Source organism: Nycticebus coucang, chromosome 22 (assembly GCF_027406575.1).
Source record: "Nycticebus coucang isolate mNycCou1 chromosome 22, mNycCou1.pri, whole genome shotgun sequence".
In the NCBI taxonomy this organism is placed as follows: domain Eukaryota; kingdom Metazoa; phylum Chordata; class Mammalia; order Primates; family Lorisidae; genus Nycticebus; species Nycticebus coucang.
The window spans coordinates 14,564,989-14,586,759 of record NC_069801.1 but is presented as its reverse complement, the minus strand read 5'-3'; the positions used below and the strand labels follow the sequence as shown (position 1 = coordinate 14,586,759).

General features: G+C 49.8%; 1 protein-coding gene across 3 annotated transcripts in view; it reads left to right on the top strand.

The window, feature by feature from the left end:
* Nucleotides 1–21,771, top strand: part of TMCO4 (transmembrane and coiled-coil domains 4) — a 106,586-nt gene that overhangs the window by 10,798 nt on the left and 74,017 nt on the right. For all 3 annotated transcript variants that reach the window (XM_053575712.1, XM_053575713.1, XM_053575714.1), the window contains 3 exons: nucleotides 2,834–3,014; nucleotides 9,960–10,134; nucleotides 10,777–10,804. In XM_053575712.1, the coding sequence (XP_053431687.1) occupies nucleotides 2,842–3,014; nucleotides 9,960–10,134; nucleotides 10,777–10,804 (376 nt within the window). In that variant the 5' untranslated portion in view covers nucleotides 2,834–2,841. The remainder of the gene's footprint in view (nucleotides 1–2,833; nucleotides 3,015–9,959; nucleotides 10,135–10,776; nucleotides 10,805–21,771) is intronic.

The window sequence follows — 21,771 nt, the reverse complement described above, 5'->3', positions numbered from 1 at the left end:
GAATTGCTTAAGCCCAAGAGTTTGAGGTTGCTGTGAGCTGTGATGCTACAGCCCTCTACTGAGGGCGACATAGTGAGACTCTGTCTCAAAAAAAAAAAAAAAAAATGTTGACTTGGATCTTACTTACTATGTAACTTTGGAAAAATCACTTGGCCTCTCTGAGCCTGTTGCTCAGTTGTAAGAGGGAATCTTGGTTTACGTACTGCTAAACCTTACATGGTACTTGTGAGGATTAAATGGATTGGAAAATGCTTTGCAAACTGTTACATGCTGTAAAAATATTGATTGTTCTTTTCAACTACTTAAGGGTAGGGGGGGTTGTTTGTTTTTAGTGGAAAGGAGGGCTTTGGGTTTTTTTGAGACAGAATCTCACTCTGCTACTCCAGGATAGAGTTCCATTGAGTTCAGTCTAGCACTCAGCAACCTCAAATTCCTGGGTTCAAGCAATCCACCTGCCTCTCAGTAGCTGGGACTACGGGTGCCCACCACAATACCCAGCTATTTTTCTATTTTTATTTATTTACTTTTATTGTTATTATTATTATTATTTTGTAAGGACAAGTGTCTCACTCTTGCTCAGGCTAGTCTCGAACTCCTGAGTTCAGGCAATCTTCCTGCCTCGGCCTCCCAGAGTGCTAGGATCACAAGTGTAAGCCTCTATGCCTGGCCTTCAGGGTTGTTTTGAAAGATAATGAATTATTATTGTGGGCAGACTTTTACATAACTCCTATACAGAAGTCATATTTTGAGAACAAAAATGTTTGTTGCTCAGCTAACTGGGAATAAATTTAGGGATTGAGAAGTGTGGAGTGTGGTTATTAGACTAGAAAGCTCTTGGCAATGTGACTAGTATTTAAAAAACAGGTGGTGGCCAAGAGCTGCGTCTCTGGGCTCTGTCAGTCTGCCATTTACTAGCTCTGTGTCCTGGGTGCAGTTACTTCCGCCTGTCTGTTTCCTAACTTGCAGACTGGACATTATAGTCCTACCTGCCTCATTGAGTTGGCTGAGATAACGCACATTATAATTGCAGCCCCAGCGCCCAGCTCTCAGTAATAACTCGGTAATGTTAGGTCTTCTGATTGTTTATTACACCTTTGCTATGTGCCAGGCACCACGCTAAGCATTTTACTTATTTGCTTGTGGATTATTTTATGCACGTATTTCTTTAACAAACATTGATACAGCATAAGCCCCGTGGGCTGCGTTCTAAGCGCTTTACAGGTACTAACCCACGCCCCGGCTGTGACGTTTACTGCTGACACAGCTCTTCAGGTGCGTCCCATATGGTCCCACTTGTAGGTGAAGAAACCTAAGTATGAGCTGGGTATTGTATCTCAGTGGTTAGTGTGCCAGCCCCACATACCAGGGGCGGTGGGTTCAAACCTCGCCTGGGCCAGATTAACAAAAAAAAAAAAAAGAAAGGAAAGAAACCTCAAGGTTGAAAAATGAAGCTGCCTGGGTCCCATATCTACTAGGTGACAGTGTTTGTTTTCAAACCCAGGTCTGTGGAGTCCTGAGCCTCTGTTCATATCCTTGGTGTCCTGTGGTTGAGGCTACCCTTCCCTTTTGTCATAGGTACCCTTCCTGGCCACTCCTAGGGCCATTCTTGCCCCATGGAAGCCCGGCTTGGCTTGTCCCTTCTCTCGTCGCCTCCCCACTTCCCTGCGTCTCTTCATGTCCCCTCCTCTGCAACCCTAACCCCAGAAAGAAGGAAGGAAAGATGGAGGGAGGGAGGAGGAGAGGAAGGACAAGCAGGAGACCCTCTTCCTTCTTTCTTCCTTCCTTCCATTGAGGTCTACTGTACATAAAGTGCACAAATCTTCAGTATTCAGCTCAACGGATTGTTAAATATATTACACACAGGTAACCACCTAGACAGAGAACATCTCCATCACCCAGAACACTCCCTGGTGTCCCTTCAGATCCAATACTCCCTCCCACGGATAACCTCTCTTACGACTTCTGTCACCATCGTTGGGTTTACCTGTTCTTCATTTCCACACAGAGGAAGTCCCACGGAGCATACTCTCTTGTGAATGGCTTTTGTCTGTGAGATTCATCCGCGTTGCTGTGGTTAGCCGTAGTTCATTCTTTTTTCTGTGCTGTGTAACGTTTCACAGTATGAGCTTGGCACAGTTGACCTATTCTCTGCAATGGGCATGTGGGCTGTTCCCAATTTGGGACTGTGATGAATGAGCTGCTACGGGCATCCTTAGATGTGCCTTTGGTGAGCACAGCCCTCATTTCCCAGGAGCAGAATTGCTGGGGCATACAGAAGACACATGGTCAGCTTCGGTGGATACTGTAGAACCACTTTCCACGTGGCTGTACCGGTTTACACTCCAACCAGCAGTGCAGGCATGTTCTGTTTGCTTTTCATCCTCGCCAGCACTTAGTATTGTCAGTCTTTTTAATTTTTACCCACTAGATAGGCAAATGGTAGTATCTCGCTGGGGCTTTCATTTCCGTTTCTCTGATGACTGATGATGTTGCACATCTTTTCAATGGCCATACCTTACTGGCCAATGCCGTATCTTTAATGAAGTATCCATTCAAATCTTCTGCCCATTTTAAAGTTTGCATCATTTCTTTTTCTTGATGGTTTATAAGAGTTGTGTATGTACTGAGGATGCAAATCTTTTGTTGATGTACACATTGAAAATCTCTCTCCCAGCCCCAGTCTGTGCTGTTTTCACTTTCTTAAAAGTGATGAATAGAAGGTCTTCATTTCAACGAAGCCTAATGTATCTGTTAGGGTTTATAATTTTTGTATCCCTTTTAAGCAATGTTGCTTACCCTTGGAAGCGTTTCTCACTGGGATTTTTTCCTGCAGGGCTGGGAATGGCCACGTGGGACAGGCCAAGCCGGAGGCTGGCCCACCAGTCTCAGGTGCCAGCTTCGGAGGGGGAGCCACACCTGCCCACAGGCCGGGAGCTGGCTGAGGCCAACCGCTTTGCCTATGCCGCCCTCTGTGGCATCTCCCTGTCCCAGCTATTTCCAGAACCTGAGCAAAGGTGAGTTTTTTCATCTCACGGAGGGAGGGTCGTGCTTCTGCAGGGAGGCGATTATGGACAGTCATGCGGCCTACCAGAGACTACAGGACAATACAAAGAGAGGCAAGTCACTGTCCTTGCCGTTAAGGAACTCACAGTCTGGTAGGGGGTAAGACATCCCCTCGTTCAGTTATTCATTCATTTCTACCTTCACCAAAGCATACTTTAAGCACTTACTATGTGTCAGGTACATGGAGGGTAAATGGGAATGAGATAGACACCATCCCTCCCCCCGAGTAGGATGCAGTCTAAGAGGGAGATATTTATTCATTCATGCAACATGGATTTGTTGAGCACCTACTATGTGCTTGGTGTTGTACATGGTTCTGTGGAAGAAACAAAGAAGAGCAAGGCCTGGCTCCTGCCTTCAACATGCTTCTGTCTAGGTGGGGGCACCTGGGTGGCTGACTGTAGCCGTGGACAGACACAGGTGAGTGCCATGGCAGGTGTAAACAGGGTGTTGTGGGAGCAAAAGAATGTTCCAGGTTTAACAACAGTGTTATAGCGAACCCTATCATCACTGATGCTTACTCTGTGTGTGTGTGTGTATTTGAAACAGAGTCTCACTATGTCGCCCTGGGTAGAGTGCCGTTGTGCCACAGCTCACAGCAACCTCAAACTCCTGGGCTTAAGCGATTCTCTTGCCTCAGCCTCCCTAGTACCTGGGACTACAGGCGCCTGCCACAGTGCCCGGCTATTTTTTTGTTGTAGTTGTCTGTGTTGTTTGGCAAGCCCCGTTTGGGTTCGATCTCACCATCCCCAGTGTATGTGGCCCGTGCCCTAGCCACTGAGCTACAGGCACCGAGCCTACTGTGTGTTTTTTAAAATCGTATACTTAGAATCAGAATAGCAGAATTGTTAACACCATCAGCTTTGGCCTTCAAGGATTGAAAGGGAGTGTTTGGAGGGAGGGGAGGCCAGTTAGGAGGCCAATAGGGTCGACCAGGGGAACCAGAACAATGACCGAGGGCTGGAGGGAGGGCATAGCTGGGACAGACTGCTCAGGGAGAATGGAATTGACTTGGGAGCAGGGTCAGACAGAGGCAGGAGCTTACTATGGCTCCAAAGGTTCAAGAAGAGAGGAGAGCATAGGAGGACAGAGACGTCATTGCTAGCAGAGGGAACACAGATTAGGGGGCAGGAAATGAGAAGTTTTTGCATCTGCAGAGTTTCTGCTATCCTTCCGCTCACTGAGTAAACTTCCCTCACGCCTTGGGTCTTAGCCGTTTGGAGGTTTTGGTTTTGGTTTTGGTTTTGGTTTGTTTTGCTTTTTGGTACAGAGTCTTACTCTGTCACCTGGGTTAGAGTGCAGGGGGATCATCATAGCACGCTGCAACCTCAAACTCCTGGGCTCAAGTGATCCTCTTGCCTCCTGAGCAGTTGGGACTCCAGCCCCTCACAACCATGCCCGGCTAATTTTCTGTATTTAGTAGAGATGGAGTCTTGATCTTGCTCAGGCTGGTCTGGAACTCCTGGTCTCAAGTGATCCTCCTGCCTCGGCCTCCCAGAGTGCTAGGATTATAGGCATGAGCCACTGCGCCCCAGCTTGTTTTGGTTTTTATCTTGGTGTCTCCACTAGACTGAACACTAGACCATTTTCAGCTCTGTCGGGGTCACCTCCAGGAAGCCTCCCCTAACCTGTGCCCCTGACCAGGGTGCCTCTCCCCCTGTGTGCTAAGGGATCCATCACTGTAACCTCTACACCTGCCTTCAACAGGCAGGAAGGCTTCTGTTCCTACCAATCTTCTGGTTTGAGCTCCTGGGGCCAGAAGCCACCTTGTTAATAGCTCTGAGTCCCCAGTGCCTTGCAAACAGCTCAGTGTAGCAAAGACACTCGATTCATGAAAAGAAGAGATGGGTAAATGCTGGCTTTATTAACAAGGAGACATTCTATAGGTTTTGGACTCAGATCTGGATTCACATCCTAACTCTGCCACTTTCCAATTGCATGTGCCCTTGGGCAGTTTATTTAACTTCCCTAAGTAAGTATCAGTCTCTTCATCTGTAGAATGGAGCTAACGATATCCACCCTACAGGGGGATTACATGAATTTAAGGTGACGTAGGTAAAGCACATCATAGATGCTCAAAAAATGATGGTAGTTACTTGCTTAACTCTGTGATTTACTTTCTTTGCCTAGTTTTCTCCTCCAGAAAATGGAGATAATATTGAACTTAGTCCTCCTACTAGTCAGGGTATTCTGGACTGCAAGTCATAAAACATGGTATAAAAGAGATGTAAACAATAGGAGTTTTTTTCCCCCACTTACCAAAAGATCCAGAGGTAGATAGTTCTGGAGTCGATTCAGTGCCTCAACTGTTGGCTTCTCAACAGTTCTATTGGCCTCGTGATCACAAAATAACTGCTGCAGCTCTGTGCATCACACCTTCGCAGGACATTTGCGATATCCTGTTACATGCCTGATGCTCAGCTGCAAGGGAGCTTGAGAACAAATAAAGGCCTTTGTCATCTTGAGTCTCCATTTTGAAAGGTGTGTACTGCTAAATTTCTCTGAATTACTGCTTCAGAGAATCAGAGTCCCATGAAGAGAATTGTCATAAGGATGGCATGTATTAGTAGCCCCTGCAGAGGCTGGCACAGGGATACTGCCAAGCAAATGTTGGCCATCATCATCGATAACAGAACCCCTCCCAGATAAACCAGCACAGAGCCAAAGAAGAGCTTTGTGTAGTTTGTTTCCATAAACAAATATTTATAAACCTGTACTATGCACCAGGCCTGTACTAGGCACCACCTCGGAGGGCACATAGGACAGGGAGCTCTTGTCTGGTGTCCCACTCCCCACCCCCAGTCCCACAACATCCAAGCACAGGCATCTATAACCATTTGCCCTGGGATGTTTCTTGCGGCAATGTTTCTTCCTTGAATGTTTCCAATTCAGTCTCTCAGTTGTTCCCACACGGTTGATCTATCTTCTGAGGCATAAAACACATATTTTTTAAACCTCAATCTTTCTAAAGCCCAGACGTGCTGTTGATTTCAGTAATCTTTAGAAAACATGCTGTGGCAGTTTTTGACCCCGTGGGGTATAAAAGGAAGCCTCTAAAGTATTTCTTTTCCATGCTGTAAACATCACAGATGCTGTTCCCTTCAATTAATTCCACTTATTAAACATAGAGAAACTAAAGGGATAGAAGAGGGATCAGTAAACTTCTTCTGCCAAGGGCCAGATGTGTTTGGCATGCAGGCCGGGTGGTCTCTGTCACAGTCACTCAAGGAATGTGTAAAGGATATGTAAAGGAATGCATGTGCCTGCGTTCCAATAAAACTTCATTTACAAACACGGGCTGCAGGTCACATTTGGCTCATGAATGGCAGTTTGCTAAGCCCTGGTGAATGGGAGCAGCTCTGGAGTAGGAGACTGGAAGCCTGGATTCCAGGTGAGGCTTCGCCCCTTCCCTGCTGTGAGGCCCCTGAAAAGACGTTTAACAAGCAGCCTAGGAGAGCCATCTGTAAGGTGGGATAGGACAAAAGGGGCTGTTTGGTGCCCTTGTTTTGTGAGCCTCCAGTGCATGGTGAATGCTCAGTGGTGGAACCACTGGAGAGGGGCTGTCTCCACAGTGGGCAAGCATGGCTTCTGGGGACCCAGAGAGGTAGGTTTGAACTGACAGCTATCCCTTAACCTCTCAAGATCTGGGTTTCCTTTTTTTTTTTGAGACAGAGTCTTACTATGTCACCCTCACCCTCAGTAGAGTGCTGTGGTGTCATAGCTTACAGCAACCTCCAACTCTTGAGCTTAAGTGATTCTCTTGCCTCAGCCTCCCAAATAGCTGGGACTACAGGTGCCCACCACAACGCCCGGCTATTTTTTTGTTGTTCTTTAACAGGGCCGGGTATGAACCCGCCAGCCCCAGTGCATGTGGCTGGCGCCCTAACCACTGTGCTACAGGTGCCGAGCCTAGGTCTGGGTTTTCTTATCTCTAGCATGGGAGTAAAACAGAACCTACCTCCCTTGAGGGATTATGAGCATGAAACAACTCTGTGTGTAACGCACTTGGCACAGGGACTGCCAGGCAGTGGCTGTGTATTTGCTGTCGCTTGGTGTTGATTTGTGTGTATTTAGACCAGACCACCAACCAAATTAGTAGCAATTGCCAAGGCCCTGCCGATCTAAAACGCTACTCATATGATCAATTGCTGCATTGGCACTTTACATACATATTTGTTCATTTATTTGCCCGTGTAAAGAAACACACTTACAGTGTCACACATATACAGATGCCAGGTATTATTCTAATCACATGTCAAATATTAGTTAATCCTTCCATCTACCCTATGAAATAGTTTTTATCATCTCTACTGTTTTACAGATAAAGAAACTGAGGCCCAGAAAGGTGAAGTAACTTGTCCAAGATCACATAGCTCGTGGCAGAGCTGGGATTTGAACCAGAGGCTGTGCTCCTCGCACTGTATTGTACATCCCAAGTCTCTACATCCAAGACTTTCTTCAAAGACAGCAGGGTCAGGCCATGCTGCTGCCCATGGCCCTGGGTAATTTGTGCATATAAATTCGCCCCTAAGTAATGTTCAGTTCACTTAGCAGTCCCCTCCCCCCGTACACACCTACATACCATTTACCAGTGCATCCCTGGTAAATTGCACTAGGGTAAATTATAATCATTGTAATGGCAGTAGCTGACATTTATCAAGGGTTTCCTGGTGCCAGACACTGTTGCTATGACATTTAATCTTCCCAGTGAAGCTAGAGGTAAGCCCTGTTATCGTCCACATGTTACTTCAGAGGAAGATCAAGCTGGGAGAAGCGAAGTGAGGACACAGTGGGGCTGGGACTCCCCCATGTGGCTGGACTCCAGGGTCTGACTCTTCATCCTGGCTCCACTAACTCTCCTTGTGCCCTTGTACCTATAAGTGATGGTGCTGGGTGATGTTATTGAGCATCTATTATGTGCCGGACCCTCTCTGGGGTGTATGTATACCTCATTTAATCCTCAGCCAGCATTATGAAGCTGTTCGCTTGAACCCATTTTGCAGATAAGGACACTGAGGCACAGAGAGGCCAAGGTACTTTCCCAAGGTGCTGTGCCCTCAGATCCTCCTTCAAGAATGAAGAATGTTTACCCCTGTTGGCTGCTGGGAGGGCCACCCGCCCAGCCCTGAGCTACCTGTCCTCTTTGGGGCCCATCTCCACTAACAAGAGCCACTTGCCCCATATTCTGCCCCCTCTCTGGGACACCTGCGTTCAACAGTTGGCTGATGTGAGGCTATGAAAAGCCAGCTCTCTTGACCCCCTGGGGCAGCTCTTCAGAACTCCTCACGGAGTGGGCCGCAGCCTCTCTTGAGACTTCATGATGGCTCGACTGCCCCCTCTGCTCAGCCTGTGTCTTCCCTTCCCTCCCACAGGTATTCATCCCAGGGGGAGCCCTCATCTTCTCCATTTCAGGGCAGCTTCCTGGGAATCCAACCATAGGATTCAAACCCAAGCTCTTTGTGGCTCCCATCAGAGGCCCTGGCCTCAAGTCTCTCCACCCTGCAGCCACACTAAGGAATGTGATGGGTGGGCCATGTGGTGCAAGGGCAGGGGTGGGCTCCCCCACCACTGGGAGTTCTGCTAGGAAGCCTGAGTCTACCCCTATGTGGTCACAGTCCCTGTAGGGTGTAGAACCCACGGCTGGAGTCCCAGGGCAGTGCAGTTCAAGGCAGGCTGGCACTCTGGTTTTGGAGATAGCCTCTGGCTGACAGCCTCTTCCCTGGGCTGTTGTCATCTCCTCTTGGTCCACTCCCCTGCTCCACACCCCCCAGTCCCACCACTCAGCTCACACTTGCTTCAGAGGAGGCTGTACATCAGACTTGCGATGTGGACTCTGCCAAATCCCCAAGTGCCATGGGCTCCCCGTCTCTGGCCCATACAGCCCTCCACTACAGCAGCCCCCATCAACCCTCCCCTGCAGGACCCCACTCAGATGCCCAGTGTGGACAGAGACCAGCAGTGCCAGTGCATGTGGTGGGAAAGGCAACTGATCTTCACTTTATCCATTCGTGCAGTGGCTTTTTTCCAGAAAGCACATCCTTGGTTTCTCTAGGAAGCCTTTTCCTGCTTTTGCCCTCACCTCTGCCGTTGACCTGGGGCTGCATCTCCTGGCTGCTTGGGACTGAATTCCTGCTCTGTCCTAGGGCACCACAGGCCCTGGGGTCATTTACTTACTTGAGCATCTCCACCCCACATGAGCTTCCTCATCAGAGACTGAGCCTTGTTCTCCTTTGATTCCTCAGCCCCAGTGTTGTGCCCAGATCCTGAAATCCCCCACAAAGACCACCAGGGAGCCAAGTCCGATGCAAAAGAGCCATTTATTGCGAGTTCGAACTTGGGCTCCCAGGGACTCTGCGACAACGGATCCAAGCCAAGAGCCCTGAGCTCTGTAACAGGGGTGTTTTTATAGCATAGCACAGCAAAGTAGGCGTATACAAGTTAAACAAAGGGACCGCTTCTGGATTGGCTGCCACTGGTCCTGCCATATGGCCCACTCCAGAAGGCAGTTTCTGATTGGATGCCGATGACTCAAGGTGGAAAACCGGTGATTCATCAGTTTTGAACAAAATGGCTGAACCCTTAAGATGGCATTGGTCTGGTTCTCTCACCAGCACAGCCAGTAACTGTCCAGTGCCCCCTCCCTGTGGCTTAATCAGCCTCTTTGATCAAAGTTTTGGTGGGAGAAGAAGCTAAAATCCATGTCACCTAAAATTATGTATTTTGTATTTCATGGATCACAGTTGCTAAGTTGTGTGTGTGTGTGTGTGTGTGTGTGTGTGTATGTGTGCACGTGCCCCCTGTTCATAGTCATGACCACAACTGATCTGTACCTCCCAATGGCCTTCGGAGGCCAAGTTCCCCAGAGCTTTGAGATCTGAGCCCTGTCTGCCTTTCAGCTCCTTCTGCACAGAGTTTGTGACGAGCCTGGTGAAGTGGCTGCAGTTGTCTGAAGCCGTCTTGCCAACCATGACTGCTTTTGCTAGTGGCCTGGGAGGCGAAGGAGCAGACGTGTTTGCTCAGATTTTGTTGAAGGACCCCATTTTGAAGAATGACCCATCAGTGATCACTCAGGTACACCTAATAGCTGGTCACAGCGATATCCTCATAATATCCTATTATTACAATCAGAGCTGATGTTGAATGACCGTTTTTGAATATTTACTACGTGTGTATTGATGTAATACTATTCTAGTGGTGATTATGTGCTAGTAAGTTTACCTTTAACTCTCAAAGCAATGTCGTGAGGTAGGTATAGGATCATCACCATTTTGTAGTTGAGGAAACTGTGGCATAGAGAAGTTAAGTAATTTGTCCAGGGTCACACAGCTGACAAGTGGCCAAATCAGGACTTGACCTTGGCGTTTGCCCAAGCTGTGGTGCCTTTTTTCAGAACAGCAGGTTTGCCATGTCTCCTTGAGCATGTCACGTACCTGCTCTGCAGCTAAGGCACACAGAGGCTTGTGACATGGGCTGTTGACAGGCAAGTGCATCCATTCAAACCGCCCCTCCCCCTCCTTTATTTAGCTGCCTGAAGTTCTAGTTATTTCTTCCTTTCTTTGCTTACTAGTTTGTTATCTGGCTCACTACTAGAATCTCGGGCAGAGGCTTTTTGTCTGTCTTGTTCTCCTACTTAGTAGGAGCTAATAAGTGTTTGTCAAATGCGTGGGCTGATTGCATATCGACTTATCACTGATCCAGTGCCTTTTCCCTCAGGACCTTCTGAGCTTCTCACTCAAGGACGGTAAGTTGATTTTCTAAGCTCTATAAATTGTGGGTACCCTCTCCACCCCCATCCAGTGAAGCCAATAATAGGTGCTGACACCTGGGGCCAGGGCCCCCGCGGCCTTTTTGGCACAAAGAAGGAAAAGGCCCCAGCATCACTCGGGAGCTAGGCAGCCTCTCAGTCGCGCCCAGACGGCGTGGTCCTTCTCAGCGCTCGCTTCACTATGCAGCTGTACCCGCTCAGCAGCTCTTGAATCTGGCCCTTCCCCACCCTCATTCACCCTGGGTGTGAGCCACTGTCACCTCTCCAGGGTGACAGTAGAGTCTCCTTACTGGTCTTCCTACTGCCACTCTGCAGCTCAAGTGATCTTTGCAAAGGCCTGTCTGAGCAGACCCCTCCCTGCTGACTGCCTGCCAGTGGCTTCTGCTGCGCTCAGGAAAAAGACTTGCCCCTTTGGCTTGGCTCTTGAGGCCCTACTGGGCTAGCCCCTGTCCCCTCTCCCTCTCCAGCCTCATCTCTCAATACTGTTGCCCCCACAGTGTGGCTCGAGTCACGCCGGCCTCCTGACAGCTCCCCGGACACGTGTGCTCACTGCGCCCGGCGTCCCTGTGCACTCTCTTCCCCTGGCTGGAAACTTCCTGCCCCACTTTGCCTACTTACTTCCTACCTTTCCATCATCCCTCCCCTCCATCATTACTCCCAGGGGAGGCCTTCCTGCTATCCAGACTCGCACCTGCCCAGCACCTTGTTGACCGTGGTGACAGCCATTTACCTTATCATGTAATCCTGTGATCAGTGGCTTCCTTACCCAACCACAGGCCCCATTCAGGCAGGGTCCATGGTTGATCTCGTTCTCTTCCCAGGCCTGACACAGCACCTGGCACATCGCACACACTCCATAAATACCAACTGAATGAATTAATGAAAGAAATCTATGGCTCCCTGTTAAGGATAAGGAAGTCAGTTCAGAGAGGTCAGTTTACTCAAGCTTGCTCAGGAAGTGGCAGCCTGGGCGTCCACCTGTGCGCTGCTGTAACAAGTTAACAGAGACCAAGTGGCTTAAAACAACAAGCACTTTATTCCCTTACTGTTCAAGTCTGAAATGGAGGGGTCAGCAGGGTCGCCCTCCCTCTCAACGGCTGCAGGAGAGGTACTTTTGTGCCTCTTCCAGCCTCTGGTGGCTCCAGGCTACCTCAGCTCATGGCTGGGTCACTTCAGCCTTTGCCTTCCTCTTCCCATGGCCTTCTCCTCCTCCCTGCCTCTGCTCTGTGAGTCACTTATAAGGACACTTTCCACAGGGCAACCTCATTTCAAGAGGTTTAACTTCATTGCATCTGCAAAGACCCTTTTTCCAAATAAAATCACATATGTAGGTTCTGGGACACAGATATATCTTTGGGGGCCCCCAATCAACACCCCATATCACCCGGGGTGTTTGCTCTGGGTGCAGCGCCCATCTGCCCCACCACCACCCCTTCTCTGCCTGGGCTCCCTTCTTATTGCGTATGTGGGTTATTTTATTCCCTAGACTGGGGAGAAGTTTTGGGAGGAGCACCTCTGATGTTTATTCTGATGGCAAGCTAGGAGAGGGAAGGCAGAACTGAAAATTAATTCCCCTGTAATGGGGAAACGTTTTGCTGTCTCCCCACTGGAACTTTGCTAGTGATAGGAGAAGGAAGAGCAGAATTTTAAGAGCAAGAGCTCAAGCAGGAAAGAGCCCCCCGGGAGGTCAGCAGGGCAGCAGTGTGGTGGTCGGCGTTGGGCCAGGTGGGCAGCCTGGGTAAGCTGAGCTGGGCAGGGGAGCGGGATGGAGTTCACCTGGGCAGAGCTGACGACATGGCCTCAGCGGGGGCAGCAGGGACAGTAGGGAGAGGCTGGTCCAGGAGTCAGCTCAGGGAAGGGACAGGGCATGCGAGAGAGAGGGGACTCAGAGGTGAAGTCTGGGGTTCTGGTTGCCAGTGCCAGCTGTGAGGGGGACTGGGGTCCTATCTCAGGAATTCTGTCATTTGTCTCTAGTGACCCTTGTAGAGAGGAAGATGGTCAGAGAACCTGAAGAAGTGGGGCTGGGCCTTAGGTCATGTGACCTGTTTTCTAATGCTCACGGGTCAGTAAATGTTTATTTAATGTAGTATCTTCAGTGGCAGAGCACGTGGGCCACCCTACCTCGGGACTTCCTGTCAGGAGAATAATAAAATGTCTTCATTATTTTGACCTCTGAGATCTTGTTGTTCCTTGTGTGCCCCATGGACCCAGCGGTGGCAGCATCCCCATGTTAGAAATGCAGGTCTCAGGCCCCATCCAGACCCACCCAGTCAGGGTCTGCGTGTTGGCAAGAACCAGGTGAATCCCATGTGCTTTGTCGTCTGAGGAGCGCTGCTGGAGGGCTCAACCCCAAAGAAGATTTGGGGGCCTGCTCCATCCTAGAAAAAAACATTGTGACCCCATGTTGTAGCCATGGATGGGACCTCAAAGAGTGATTTGGGCCAGAGCTGCTTTCAGGCAGGCAAGGTCTTGGCTAATATTTCTGTTTGGCAGAGGGGACCACATGGCCCCCAAGAGAGTGGTGACATTGGCCTGAGAACACTGCTGGGTTGTCGGACTCTGAATCTGCTAGCACTTTCTTTCTGCCTGCCCCCTTCTGTTTTCAGGGGCTATGCATTCCCGGGAGTTGTCACTTATTTCATTAAGGAGGGACTGTATCACTTCACTTTTCTTTAACAGAAGAAAAGGAAGAGTAATAATATCTGATCTTCCTGGGCTCTCTTGGAAAGAGACGCCAAGTTTGCTGTGGCCTGAGACTCGAGTTGCTGGGAGAGCAGGGCAGCAGCTCAGCACGTAGCCTCTACCAGTATCGTCACCATGACGGCAAGGCCACCACCTACTGAATGCCTGCTGTGTGCCAGGCGTGGCGCCGAGGGTGGCGCAGGCATCTCACTCCCTCTTCTCCCAGTAAAGCTGTCAAGGCCATTGCTCCTGTTTTGCAGACCTGAAATTCACCCATCAAGGTCAACTTGGACAATCTTCTCATTTTCACAGGTGGAGAGATTGAGGCCCAGGGAGGGGAAGGGGCGTCCCTGGGAACACACCGTGGCAGAAGGAGCCTGGGAGTCAGAACCAGGTCTCCGGCCTCCCAGGCCAGTGCTGCCTCCATTGCCTCTTCACTGGGTGGGAGAAGCTGCCTTTGTCCAGAGTCTGCCGGACTTTCTCTTCCTTCACCTGCTGGGTCCTGTGCATCCTGCCCCGCTTCTTCTCGCTCTCCCCACCAACTGCAAACAGCAAACTGTCCTAATACCCCCGGGCACCTAGGACACCTCATCTCACCCCTGCTTACCCTGAGTAAGCTTGGGGGTGGCTCTTACAGAATAACTGAGCGGGTTTTAAATGACCTATCTTATGTCATTGCCTGGTGCTTCATGTCCTCCCAGGGAGCTTTCTGCTAGGCAACAGCCAACCAGCATTGCCTTTTAAATTTCTCTTGGAAATAAGCACCACTTACTAAGTGCCTGTCAGATGGGGGTGACCTTACCTGGCCCCTGTCAATCACTGTCTCACTTCATCATTGCAGCCATCCTCTAATGTAGGCACCCCACTCACCCACTCTCACAGATGAGCAAACTGGGGCTCCAAGAGGTGAAGTAACTTACCTAAGCTGGTAAGTGACAGAGCTGGGCACTCAAAACAAGTGCTATTAACCAAAACCTTAGTGGATTATACCCAGAAGGGTTGAGGAATAAAGTCCCTACAAGAATATAATAATTCCTCCTATCTAAAGAACACCTGTCTCTGATGACATCAGGGGTGTCAACAGCTAAGAACAGGAGCAGCATCAGTGGCACCCTGGAGCCCAATGGGAGCAGGTGCCAGAGCTGGAAAGGTCCCCAGAGGTAGGCGGCCCCTCAAATTGCCATACCACCCTCTCATCATATACATAGGGAAACTGAGGCCCAGAGAGGGGACTGGCTTGCTGATGTTTGTCATGTCCAACCTCTCTATCCTTTCTAAGGAATAATTAGGGACGAAGAATGAGAAGCATTGGAAGGCAGAGGAGGTCAGCCTGCCTGGGTGTTAAAATCCAAGCTGTACCTTGGCAAGTTACTGCCTATCTCTGTGCCTGAGTTTCCTCAGATGTCCAGTGGGAATGACGGCAGTCTTTACCTTATAGGGTGGCAGTGAGGATTACACGAGCCAGTCATATAGGGTGCTGAGCTCAGAGCTGGCACACAGCGCCCAGGCTGCCGGTGTGATGGTGGGTCATGGTGAAGTGGAAAAACCCTGGAGTCAGGAAACTTGGATTCTCATCCTATCCCTGAGATCCTCTGGTCAGTGACCTTGATTTAGTCCTTTAAGTTCTCTGAACTGCGATTTCCAGCACAAATAAGGGGCAAGAGCCAGATGCTCCATTAAACAACAACAAAAAAAAATTAACTGCCTTGGGTTCTAAGAACACAGTCAAGGTTCTTGTAAGGAAAAGTCCATGTCGTGGATGGGCCATTGTTGAAGTCCTTTCCCAGAAGCTGCGCAAGGGCAGCGCCCTGTCTGGCCTGCTCACCGTTGCATCCCAGCACTTGCAGCACAGACATAGTGGGGGGCATTTAGTGTTTGCGGATGGAGGGAGGGGAGAAGGTTGGTGGGCCTGAGGGTCGCCCTCCTACAGAGGTGGGGGGGCACTCCGCAGAGGAGGAGGCCCTGGGTTTCTCCCTGGGTGGGAGGTGGGGGGTTAGTCATGCAATCAGCCTAGAAAATCAACATGAAAAGCTACGCTTCTCAGAACTTCCTGGAAGGTTGACCTTTACTGACAGTTTGGGGATCTTAGTCACAAAACGTTGCCATATTGGCAGCTGGGTGGAATTTTTAGCATGTGCTAATCATTTTCTTCTCATCGAGGAGCAACCCACGAGTGCTTTGCCCACACAACTGAAGAAGAAAAAAAGTCTTTTATGCGATGAAGGTTAAACTGAATCTGAGCTGGTAATTCTAAATAAGGGTTTCTCAACCTCCGCTCTATGACACTCAGGGCTGAATGACGCCGTGTCATGGGCGGCTGTCGTGTGCCTTACAGGGTGGGTAGCAGCATTCGTGGCCCCTCCCTGAGTTGCCATGACCAAAAGTGTCTCCAGGCCATTGCCAAGTGTCCTTTAAGAAACAAAACTGAAAATGTGAACTAAGAAAATGTCAGGAAGGCTATGTTAACCAGTGTGATGAAAATGTGTCATAGTCTATAAAACCAGTGTATGGTGCCCCATGATCACATTAATGTACACAGCTATGATTTAATAAAAAAAAAACTGAAAATGTGGGCATGCCAGGCAGGGCCAATTTGTTTGCGTTTGGTGAACTTTGCAAGTCATCTGCTTGCTCCTCCAGGCCCCTGGCATACACTGCGAATGGTTGGATGTTAACACTCAGATTTACTGGTGAGGTAGATTCTTTTACATTTCTTTTTTTTTTTTTTTTTTTTTTCAGTTTTTGGCCGGGGCGGGTTTCCGCCACCTCCGGCATATGGGGCTGGTGCCCTACTCCTTTGAGCCACAGGCACCGCCCCCAGGTTTACATTTCAAAGTAAGTTTCAAAAGTCCTTTTAAGGCAAAGTGAATCTCACTGTGAACTCCGTATTCCTTCCCGGGAAACGGCATCGTGGCTTTTGCCCTCTGTACTCTGAATCCAAAGGCAGGGCTGGCTGTAGGCTGTGGAGCACACGTGAGCTGCAGCAACCTTCACAGCAAACTTGGCTTTACTTTTCTGACCTGGTATTTATTACCAAGTTGCAAACCCTGTCTACCATATGAATCACAGAGGCTTGAATCTTTGGTCCTGGTGAAACGCAAATATTGTCACCTGGTTGCTAGGTTCTCCCTCAGCATCCTTGAGAGGAAACACTCTGGCTTATCCATTCAGCAAACAAAACTAAGCCCTGACTGTGTGTGCCCAGCCCCGTGCAGGACACCGGGAATGATTCTAATAGCTGACGTTCACTGAGTACCCACTGTATGCCTGGCTCTCAGCTAAGGGTGACCCACAGTGACCCTAGGAGGCTTTTACTGCCCCCGTTTTTACAGCAGAGGAAAATGGCAGACCTCCCATAGTCACACAGCTAGAAAATGAAGCGTCAGGATTTGAACCCAGGCCATGTGGCTCCTGAGTCCGCCTTTTAGCTGCTGTTCTGCTTCCCACATGGAGATAAAGTGAAGGGTCACCCCCACAGCTGTCTTTAATAGGGTAGGTTGAGGCCTGAAGGAAGGCAGGAGCCCAGGGAGCAGTGATCTTGGTCGTCTTGCGAGCTGGTGGAGGAAGAGGAGGGTCTCAGATCAGCCCCTCCTCCCTGCCTTCTGCTCCTGACCCGTGGTCTGGAAGTAAGCTTGTTGCCACCCTAACACCTTTAATTGTCCTAAGCCACAGGGAGAAAAGGCAGGAATCAGTCCCAAAATGTTCTAACCACGGCCCATGAGGGGGTCGATAGCCAAGCTTAGCCTCACAAGTGACAGCCCTGGGCACACAAAAGAGCCTAACAGTGCTCAGCAATGGCAGGGCAGTGTGGGGCTGGAATTCAGTGTGGTTTCTGCTTGATGTGAGAAAAACTCACTTTGGGTAAAAATGCAGGTAAATAATAAATTTTCTAGGAAAAACATGTCATTACAAGAGTTGGTAACCTGAGGGGTGGTTGTGCAGTGGGCAGGGCAAGCAGTTGTTGGAGTGTGACCTGTGAGGTGTGGCCTCTGGCCCAGGAAGGAGAGGGACAAAAAGCCCCTCCCCAGGCACTCAGCAGGCAGCCCTGGCTCAGAGAGTGGCTTCTTAGCCTGGCTTAACAGAGGATGGGCCCAGTGAGGTGGCTCATGCCTGTAATCCTAGCACTCTGGGAGGCCGAGATGAGTGGATCCCTTGAACTCAGGAGTTTAAGACCAGCCTAAGCAAAAGCAAGACCCCGTCTCTACTAAAAGTAGAAAAAGTAGCTGGGTATTGTGGCGAGTGCCTATGGTCCCAGGTACTTGGGAAGCTGAGGCATGAAGATCACTTGAGCCCAAGAGTTTGAAGTTGCCATGAGCTATGATGACGCCATGGCACTCAACCATAGGTTGACAGAGTGAAATGCTGTCTCAAAAAAACAAAAGGAAGGAAGGAAGAAAACAGAGAAGATGGAAGAAAGAAAGATGACGGCTTAACCACGTGTCCCAGGTGCTGGCCAGACTCAGCACATGCGTCCTCTTACTGCACCTCAGCAAAGCCAGATTGAAAAAAATCTTCATAATCCCTCTTACAGACAAAGAACTTGAGGCTCAGAGAGATTAAGAGACTTTCTTGAAGCCATTCAGCTAAGTAGGTAGTGAGATAAAAATTTAAACCCAGGTCTGTCTGACAAAGGCTGAAGTTTCTGCTTCTGGGTTCCTTTTCTTTGGTCTGGAGGGCAGCCCCCAAGGACAGAGACTGACCAAAGGTCAGGACTCTTCCCAAAGGTTTGGGCTCCCCCTGCAGCTCTCTGAGCAGGCCCACCATCCCTGCACCCATCCTCAGAGCTGGAACAGATATCGAGAACAAAGCCTGGTTCGGTCAGTGCCTTGGGGTTGTCACATGGATCACAACCCGGGGAGCAACTGGCATTTGGTGCCAAGCTCCCGGGTGCTGCTCTTCTTCCGTGTGTAGAGTATTGGCCAATGAAGTGCAAAGTGCAGTAGCTCCTGTAGTGGGAGATTCTGGGAGGGGCAGCGCCAGAAATGTGCATTCTGGCTCTAGGGGTCATGAACACACAGGCTGGCTCGTGGGCTCTGAGGCCTCCCAGCAGTGTGTGGTTGTGTGGTGAGGTGGGCAGAGGGCTGTCCAGCAGTTCTGGGTGGCTGGTACCCCAGCACCTCCCAAATCTCCTGACTTTCCAAAGAACTGGTCTCATTAGGTGCCCGTAACCTTTAGGTTCACCTGTAGCCCACAGCCTAGAGCTGTCTCTAAGATTGTGTGTATATGTCCCGTCTGCATGGAAAGTGGGATTCACAGCTGGCCACGTGGGATTGTTCTAGAACCCTGGACTTACTCTAGATAAGTGGATTTGCTTTTAAAAGGCAGCCACAGTGAAATGAGCGGAAATGGTGGCATCAGCTAACTTTGGATTATAAACCAAACTCCAGGCTGGCCACAGTGGCTCACACCTATAATCCTAGCACTCTGGGAGGCTGAGGTGGGTAGATCCCCTGAGCTCAGGAGTTTGAGAGCAGCCTGAGCAAGAACGGACCCCATCTCTACTAAAAATAGAAAAACTAGCCAGGTGTTAAGGCAGACACCTGCAGTTCCAGCTACTTAGGAGGCTAAGGCGAGAGGATCACTTGAGCCCAAGAGTTTGAGGTTACTGTGAACTATGACACCACAGCACTCTATCTAGAGCAACAGAATGAGACTCTGTCTCAAAAAAAAAAAAAGCCAAACTCCAGCACTCTCCCTGCTGTGTGACTTTAAGAAAGTTTCTCAACGTCTCTGCATTCTATTCTGCCCTCATTTGCAACATGGAGCATCATGATAACAGCCTTGCAGAATGGTTGGGAGGATCAGCAGTCACGAATGCACGTTCCTCGTGTAACACCTGGCATTTAGCAGCAAGCCGGAGATGCTGGTCTCCCCTCCCTACACACCCCCTGCCTCCAGGGCAGGAGTGTGCACAGACCAGCCCAGACTGGGGAGAGGTCACTTGCAGGAGGGGATCCCACCAGGGGAAGAGGTACCTGCTTCAGAATCACCCAGGGCGCTTGTCAGAAGCACAGATTCCCACACTCCTCCCCAGACCCCCTGCATGGGGCCAGGGAACCTGAATTGTCATGAGCTCCCTATGACCTTTGAGCTCACTGAAGTTTAAGAACCACTATCCCATCGTGTGTCTCAAAACTCCACGTCACTCTATCTTTGTCGGACTGTTTCAAGTTCCTTTAACCTTGGACTTTTGAAGGTTCCTCCCCATGAGGCACAACAGGCACCCTGAGGCTGACCCTTACATCTCTGAGCTAGAAAGGACTTCAGGAGGTCAGCTCATCCCATGCTGGTCCTTCCAGCAGGTTCCAAAAGCACGGGCCCAGGCACTGGAGTCTGAGTGCTCTCAGGAGCAGCGTGGGGGTGGGGATGTTGCGGTCCCAGCACCCACTGCCCTGCAGTCCGGGACAGATTGTGGGCTGACACACAATTGGGAGGAGCAGAGACCAAAAGCAATGGGGGGAGTGTGGGAGAGACGAGCCTGTCTGGAAGACAGTGCTCTGCTGTGGATCCCATGTCATAGGTTGGGGGCAAGGGCACGGCTTCTGCAGCCAGGCTGCTGCTTCACTACCCACTGGCTGGGTGAGCCTGAGCAAGTGACCTAAGCTCTCTGCAGCTCAGTTTCCTCTTTGACAAGATGGAGTTCCTGACAATATCTGCCTCCTTGAATGGTCGTAAGGGTTCAGTAACTCAGAGGAGCACCCCAGCATCTGGCCTGCAGTGAGCGGCAGATAAATGAAGCTTCTAACTAATATGACTGTTTACCATAGACTGTTTCTGTTGAAGAAGGATACAGAGCTCATCTGGCAGGATCCTCTTCCCCTAGTTTGGGTCTTCCCCCAACAGAGGTCCTCCAGTCATTCATTCCTGCAAATATCTCATTCTTCACTCATGCAAAGATTATTAAACCTCTGCTCAGTTTTAGGCATGGGCCCATGGGTGCAGAGTGAATTTGGAGGTTATGTTCTAGAGCAGCAGTTCTCAACCTGGGGTTCGCGACCCCTTTGTAACAATGAAAATACATCGCGGCATTAGGAAGGTTGAGAACCACGGTAATCTAGAGGGAGAGATAGACAATAAACAAACAGGGAGATAAGAAATAACTCGTGGTAAGGGAATAGGAAGCAGAGGAGAGGGTCAGGGAGGGCTTCTCCAAGGAGGTGACATGTGAGGAAGGGACTGAGTGATGAGCAGATCTAGAAGAGAATGTTCCAGGCCTGGTCAAGACTTTACATTTGAGGATAATTCCCCTTAAGACCCCTCAACTTGTTAATCCACTCTCGCCCCCATCCCCTCAGGGAACAGGAGTTGGAGTGTTCTAGAAAGGGACAGTAAGTCTCAGGTGGAGATGGGAAGCAGGAAGAGGCCTTTTGTGCTGCCCGGGGCAGGTGGACACAGCAGAGAACCCTGACAAGTAAGGGAGAAGTTTGGTCAGTTAATAAGTCAACGCATCTTAACTGAGCACCTACTAACTGCCAGGCATTGTCCTGGGCACTGGGACAACAGCAAAGGACAAGGACAAGGCCCTTTGTGGGCCTGTCATTCAATGGGGAGAGCCAGACAATAAACCTACGCATAGATATAGCAATAGTAGGAAAGCAGTAAAGTACGGATCTAATTCTAGAGCCACTTGCTTCTCTAAGGAAGTGATATATAAGCTGAGACCTGACTGATAAGCAGAGTTCTAAGGGAAGGGCTTCCAGATTCCAAGGACAGCAAGTGCAAAGGCCCTGAGGCAGCCACCAGCTTGACTTCTTGGCAGGACAGAGGCTGATGCATGAAGCAGGGAGGTAGAAGTTGAGGTGGGAGAAGGTGGCAGGAAGGCTCCAGATAATGTGCAGTCTTGCAGACCATGGGAAGAAATGTAGATTTCTTTCTGAGTGCACTGGGGAGCCACTGGAGACTTCTAAGCCAGGGACAAAACAGGGTCAGATTGATAACTTTAAAGAATCTTCAAAAAAAAAAAAGCATCTTTAACTGCTGTGTGGCAAATGAAGTTCATAAGTCAGAGCAGAAGTTGAGAGACCAGTGGTGTGACTAGTGACTGGAGAACAATGGCTGGCAAGTTGCAGTGGAGATGGAGTGAAGTGGCCAGACTCCATCAGCATTGGCTGGTGGAGTGGATGAGACAGGGGAAAGAGGAAAATCAAGAACAATGCCCAGGTTTTTGGTCTGAGCCCCAAGGTGAATGGGGTACCTTTTATTGAGACAGCATAGATAGGCCTTCAAGGCATGAGGTGACCATCCAGGCAGGAGCGCCCAGA